Source organism: Cuculus canorus, chromosome 2 (assembly GCF_017976375.1).
Source record: "Cuculus canorus isolate bCucCan1 chromosome 2, bCucCan1.pri, whole genome shotgun sequence".
Taxonomy (NCBI): Eukaryota; Metazoa; Chordata; class Aves; order Cuculiformes; family Cuculidae; genus Cuculus; species Cuculus canorus.
In genome coordinates, this window is record NC_071402.1 from 152,206,398 (window position 1) to 152,213,558 (window position 7,161).

General features: G+C 45.8%; 1 protein-coding gene across 1 annotated transcript; it reads right to left on the reverse strand.

The window, feature by feature from the left end:
• Positions 1 to 395: 395 nt before the first annotated feature.
• HTR5A (5-hydroxytryptamine receptor 5A) lies at positions 396 to 6,722 on the reverse strand. Its single transcript, XM_009558355.2, has 2 exons — positions 5,985 to 6,722; positions 396 to 5,028 (listed from the first exon to the last, which is right to left on the reverse strand). Exons 1-2 carry the CDS (start codon positions 6,720 to 6,722, stop codon positions 4,696 to 4,698), a joined length of 1,071 nt encoding a protein of 356 aa, XP_009556650.2. The 3' UTR covers positions 396 to 4,695.
• Between the last annotated feature and the right edge of the window lie 439 nt (positions 6,723 to 7,161).

A 7,161-nucleotide genomic window follows, 5' to 3' on the forward strand; every position in this document is an offset into this window, starting at 1 on the left:
ACAATGCCCCCGGCTGGTTGCATCCCCATTCGTCTGTACAAGCGACTTCATTTTCTGTATTTACACCTTTTTCAGTCCATGAGTCATTAGCAAATATCGGACAGTTTGAACCTCATATTGATTTCTTCTTCACTTTTTTATGGAAGGGTTGAGTGTTGTCAAGTCAAATTCATTATCGAGAAGTGAATACTTTATATCACCATCAGCAATGAACCATGTGCTGCAATCAAAGAAAGACATCAATGTGATTTATTTTAATTATATTTATTTCCTGCAACTTTTTATTCATTGAGTCCTTTATCAGCTGTTCCACATTTTTGCCAAGGATCAATTTCAAGCTGTAAATCAGTAACAGTATTAGCCTTAGAAATACTTGGCTTTCCCAATTTGCCCTTTTAAAATACTGGCACAACTTCAGTGCTCTCCAAACCTCCTGCAACTTCCTTAGCACTTCAGTGTTACTGAAAATAATAGTGATTTAAAGAGTTCTTTGGCCACGTCTTAAATTTGATGAACACGCTGGCAGTTTCGTGATGTTCAGCCAGGGTGTATCACTGTGGGGATGTAGATTTTGCCAAGGATGTTTTACCTCACTGTTCCTATTTGGAGCATTAATTATGTCCATATCACGATCACCATGACTTTGCTGGTGTCCCAGTTTGCTGCTTTACCAGCACAGGTAAAATAAGGGATCCAAGAATAAAACAGCGACAAGCCCCTTATAAACAAAGCAGCTCAAATCACTACATTGCAAAAATCAGCTTGACACTTTGTCAGTCGTACCTCACCGCAGCAATCACTGGAACTAATAGTCATTAATTACCTTTGTCAGGTGAAATCTCCTTAATTGCCTGCAAATTTCCTTTCAGAAAACTCCTTCTTTCAGCTGCCACAGCCAGTTTAAAGGCCAGTAATTTTTAGGAAAAGTCCAGGCAAATTAAGTGGGGTGAAATCATATGTGGCCCACCTCTGTCTGCACAGCATCATTACATGTCCTGGAGTCGCCTGCCTGACCTGCCTGCATCGAGAAGAAAGGTCAATGGGATGGGAGCGGAGGAGGAAGGTGGTCAGCCAACCTGTCATGTAATGCAAGGGCATTCTTTTGTGACCTTTTCTTCTCCCTAAAAAATAAAGGAAACACAGTAGCAGACTGCTGGAGAGCTGCTGCTCCTTGAACCTTGACAATATGTATTCAGCGTTGCGAGGAGACATTCAGCAGACAGCATTCAGCACGTGCCGTCGTTGCCCTGGCTATCAAGCTCCTATACAGATGTTCATTGAACTGTCAGAGCATTGAAATGAAAATAAATTAATTTTAAGTGGAAGAAGGTTAGTTAAATCTTTTCTGGAAACATTATATAGCCATTAAATGGCATAGGAAACTCAATAATAATGGGTAATAATGTTCTTCCGAGGAATTAAATAGAAGCCCAATTTATAATGCTGCTCGGCATTAAAACCAGAGTGTTCCACCTTCCCAGTACATGATAAACATTTACTAATTAATCGTCACAAAGCCTCAGTGAGGCAGATCTCTTCACACCACTGATTCTGTTTTATAAATGGGAACAAGAAGGTACAAGATGCTTCCTTTGAAGCTGGGGTTGCTTATGTCTTCCAACATGATTTAGGTCTCTGGGAGCCCACTCAGCATCAATGTTTGAATACTGAGAGATTTGTAAAAAGCCTCAGAGCCAGGATCAGAAGTTAAGGTTTCTTTGTGCCCCTTCACTGTTCCCAGACCATCGCAGCAGTTTTTTGATATGATTTTTCAGCACAGTCTCCAGAATACTAACATTTTTCCTGTATGGTCACATTACATAGTAGGAATGGCATGTAGATGAAATGCCAATGGTCTTAAGTCTCAAGTAAAAGCAGTAGGAATCGGTCCATAATGCAGCTGTTAATTATGTTGAGATTCAAGGAACAAAACTTACGACCAAGTGGAAGTTCTTACTTGCAGAAGATCAGTATGGATTGTATGGGATTGAGGTTGCCAAATGAATGTGGATGTAATTTACGCCAGGATGGTGGTTTATGTTTCACCATAGACAAATTAGGATTAGTGTTATTTTAAGATTCTCTCCTGTCTGCCTGTCACTGCTTAAGGCATAGCATGAATAAACACAGGATATAATGAAAGAAACTTCATCAGAGCACTGAGATGCAGCAAAAATAGGGATCTTTACCATCGATTTCAGTTTAACTTTTGTCTACTTACACAGGATACTAATGTGGGTTTGCATTCAATTCCACAGGCTATGCAAGGATCTCACCCTAAACCGACAGAGATTCCGCAATATTCATCAAAGAGCAAACCAAAAAAAGTGGATGGACACAGCCTGAAATGAAACAGGGTTGTGTAGACATGATGTTATCAAAATGGTGAACTAAAGTCAAATTTCCCATTTAATACGCACTTTAGTATTTAAAGTGTTGCTGTAGTGGCCTAACAAGCGTTGACCTGCTTTCAGGCACTACCAAGCTTAGCTGAAAGCCTGGCTTGGGAAAGGAAGCATTTTTTCCAACTCATTTTTGACTGAACAATCCTTGACACAACAAAAGGAGTAAATTCCCCAAAAGAACAACTCTGTATTAGTGATGGACTGTCTGGAGAAAGCAATACAACCTTTATATCCTCAGTAAAAAAAGCAGCCCAAGAGTTTATTACCATTTTCAATATGCCAAAAGATGTCACTAATAATAGTTTAAAATATGTAATAAAGAAAGAAAACGCTCTTCACCAGCTGTAGAGGTTAGTCCACGGTGAGCACAGATCAGAGACTCTTTCAGGGGAGTTATAAGATTGCTCCCATCCTACTCATCTTCACCTTGAATTAATTAACATTACAAGACAAGACATACTGGTTAAAATTCTGATTTGTTTGATGTCACTGAGAATTTGTCCATCGCTTTCAACGAGGGCAGGATTTTACCTAATATTTCTGACAAACTTTTATAAAACAGTGTTGAAAAAGACCTCAAGGGCCATTCTACCTCTCCTCTTGCTATAAGGCAGGATCAGCTACATCTGTGTCACGATGGATGTTTGTCTAACTGGTCCTGAAAGAGCTGCAACACCCGATAGCACGTTGAGCTCTGCTTCCATTTTCACCTCTCCCAAAGTAGGAAAAGAAAAAGGACTTTTCTTACCAACTCCGCTGGGATTTTTGCCTGGTTTAAAGGACCAGTGACAATTTTAACATCAGATGTCTCACAATTCACTAAGGATAGGAAGTGATCCTATCCATGCCAGGGAGTTTTCCCATGAGTTATTGATGTTTTCCCCTTGTGTCTCATCTTTCTGAGATATCTGTTGTGATATTATGTCATTCCTATTCCCATCTTGTCTTTTCCTCCACCATTTAAGTTCTGGTCTGATTTCAGTGGCTGCCTCATAAGAACAGAAAGTTAAAATTAACACTTTTTTTCCATCTGAAGGCCTGTTGGTCTTCCAGCGGAGCAGCATAAAGTGCATGATTTTAATTCTAGAAGTGAAATGACAACTACTGTAATTATGTGGTCGACATTGAAAGGCAGGGAGGCAATAGAGCAATAACGACCAGGTAGCACTGAAGTCTTAGGAAGGAGGAGGAGGGGTGGGCAAAAAGAAAAAATATTGAAGTCTGGTCCTTGTAGAAGCGCACCTCTATGCTTTGGTTATGCTTTCAGAACAAAACATCGCTGGTCATTAACTTCACTGTGCCTGCAATCCATTGCCCACAGAAATTAAGTGGGTCTTCGTTTTGGTTTCAAGATGACCTCAACTGCACCCATAAATAGTAAAATACAGCTCCTCGTTGACAAGCAATTTGAAATACCTCGCATCCCCTGCTGCTACAGGAAACCTGCCCCACAACTGCTTAAAATGCATTTATGGTTTAGAATGGGAAACACAGACACAAAGATTATAATTTAGAGCTGGTGTTTCTATACGGAAAGGTCTGAGACAGATGCTCACATGTAACAGTGAGAGAACGAGAGGTGAATTTCCCATGCATTTGCTTTCATTCCAGGGTACACCATGCATTAAGCTTTCACAATAAATAATTTTTTTAAAACTTGCTACACGGAATCCAATAGCAAATATCACAGTTTGTTGTTGACAAAGCATGTGAGAAAAGACTTTGCACTTGGAGTCTGCTTTTAACCCTTAGTGAGGGTTCTGTTTCCCAAATACAAATACTTAAAAATCTCTACCAGCAAAAGACAAGACAAACAGCCTTTTCAGCCAAGCCATAATATATCTGTTTTTGTATGTAATCACAAAAACTCCTGCAATTAAAGTGTCCCAGCTTTGCACATGGAACAAAGTTGATTTATGCTGTGAGAGACTAGCAGTGGCCAAACCAGAGTTTCAAGTATCACTCTTTGCCAGAAGACTCCTCTGCCACCAAACAGTCCAAAACCATCACAGAAGGCAGGAGGAAAGTAGTGGGGCACTGAGGAAGAAGAATGCTTTGCTGCTCTCTAGAGAAACCCTTACATGCTGTTTGCATGGAAAAATAGCAGCTAACTCAGAGGCTGGGTTGGAGAGTCTGCCTAGGAAGTGGGACCATTGCTGGGACATACAATCACGGAGATACATCTTTAGCATCACTTCAGTATCTGTGGCTTTGAACTTCCTCAGGAGTTTGGTAGGATTAGTTGAGAGTTGAAATCAGCTTTCTGGGGTAGCGGGAAAGCTTTTTCTGTTCAGTGCTGTCTAAAGAATAGATTTCTGAAGGCATTGTTGTAGTTTTTGTTGAAAGCAGTGTAGATGAGTGGATTAAAAAAGGAATTTGAATAGCCTAGCCATAGAAAAATGCTCTTCCAAATGGGTGGGATGTCACATGAGCAGAGAGGATTGATGAGTTCTGTGATGAAGAAGGGGATCCAGCAGAGCACAAAGACCCCGATAAGGATGCCCACCATGAGGGCAGCTTTCTTTTCCTTCTGCTCTCTCCATGTGTCTCCATCCGTCTGGAACGTCACAGTGGCATGACGGACAGTGAAGACCATCTGTGGCTGCTGGGCAGCTTCTTTCACCTGCCAAACACAAACACACGTTGCACCATATGTGCCTCAGTCAGCTGATTCCACACAGCAGGAACACAGTCAAACTCTGCAAGTGATGGCAAGAGCTCACGGAGAAACGTTGGCCATCTACGTCACGCCCTAATGGAAGGGAGATTGGTTGTATGACCCTCTTCCAGGTAACAGAGACTATTTTTAAGTAAGGCTAGAAACTAAAGAGAGTAGTGACACGTGGGCACATAGCATTGCTCACACAGCATCACAATAAGGTGACTTCCCCATCTACTATCAGATCAGTAGAACAAGCACACACTCACTCGCCGTATACAGAAGTCTCCTTGCTTTCTCTGAACCCACTGACTATAAGAGTCCTTGGTAGGAGAGGCAAGAAAATAAGCATACATTTCCTTCCTCCTCCCAAAAAGTCTTTATGGTGCACAGTCACCATGCCTGGGATGAACCAATATGATGCAGCCACGATAAGGAAGGATTTATGAGGACACCCTGCACATGTGCCTTCTGTGTGGGTAAATCCACAACCTCCCCAAAGCCATAGCTTCTTGGCAGGTTATTGTCCCCAGCGGAGACAGGATCCCATCCACTCACACTCCCACGTGCCTCCCCATGGGAGGAACGGTGACCCCTTACTCACACTCGCGAGCACTGATTCAGCATTCCATGGGGGGACATCTGTGAGTCACCACACGCCCACATGGAGCCCAGGCTCGCAATCTCATCTAAAGTTGTTGTAGCTACAACTTGCATGCCCACAGCTGGGGACTTTCCAAGTCAAAAGACTGGGCTTGCAAGTTTTGCAGTCAACTTTTCCTTGAAAGTCTTCAGGATTCACTGAGCTTTGGTGGGATGATGTTTGCTTGCATGCTTTAGCTCTAAGTTTCCCCCAGTGCTGTAAAGGCTTGGATGCTACCAGCAGTTGACCAGAGCAAAATACAACCAAGGTGACCTACCTCCAGAGCTTCTGGTGTAATGGGAGTGATGGAGTTGCTCTTTCGAGATCCAATGCGAAACTTGGCGGCCTTGTAGATCTTCCAGTACACAAACAGCACTACACAGAGGGGCAGGTAGAAGGCACCAAAGGTGGAGAATATGGTGTAGGAAGGCTCCTGGCTGACTTGGCACTCCTCACTGTTCTCTGAGTAAGTCTCTCCCCACCCAAAGAGCAGTGGGGCCAAGGAGATGAAGGCAGAGAGTGCCCAGGTGAGGGCAATCATGATGTTGGAGATGCGGCGCCGGATGCAGAGCGTGTACTCCAGGTGGCGGGTGATGGACCAGTAGCGGTCGAGGGCGATAGCTGTGACGTTCCAGATGCTGGCGGTGCAGCACAGCACGTCGAAGGAGACCCACACCTGGCACAGCAACCGTCCCAGGCGCCACCGCCGCCCGGACAACTCATGTACCAAGCTGAGGGGCATGACAAGGGCTGCCACCATCACATCGGAGACGGCCATGGAGGCCACCAGGTTGTGGGGCACCCGGTGGAAAGTACGCACTCGGAGGATGGTGGCCAGAACCAGCCCGTTCCAGAGGAACGTGGCCACCACCAGCACGGCCAAAAGCGTGAGGACCAGCACACTGAACACGGAGAGATGCAAGCGGCCACTGCCTGGGCTAGCAGAGGACCCGCTCCGGTTGCTGATGTCCAGTGTGGTATCGTCAAAGCAGCTGAAGTTGAGTGGGTGCTCCATGCCGAGAGGGGGGACTCGGGGTCACCCCGGCTCCCCGGTGATGCTCGGGGCGAGCTGGTGATGCTCAGCGCTGGAAGAGGTGGGAATCGCCGCCCCTACCGCGGGCGCGGAGCGTGCCCTGCCACCCCTGGCGACGGCTCGGCTCTCCGCATCGCCGGGGGCTTCATCTCCGAGAGGAAAGAACCCTGCGTCAGGCGGCGGCTGACGGCAGCCCCCGGCCCGCCCTGCGAGGCGGCGGCTCCGCGCGCGCGGGGGAATGCGCGGAGCGGGGCGGCGCTGGAGCAGCTGCTGCGCCCCGCCAGGAGCCGGGCTGCGGGCTCGGGGCGGGCAGGTGAGTGCGTGTGTGTGTGTGTGTGTGTGTGTGTCTGTTTGTCTGTGCGTGTCCCCTCTCGCCGTGCGCGGGTGCGGAGAGAGCGGGGAGCGAGCTCGGGGCTCGACC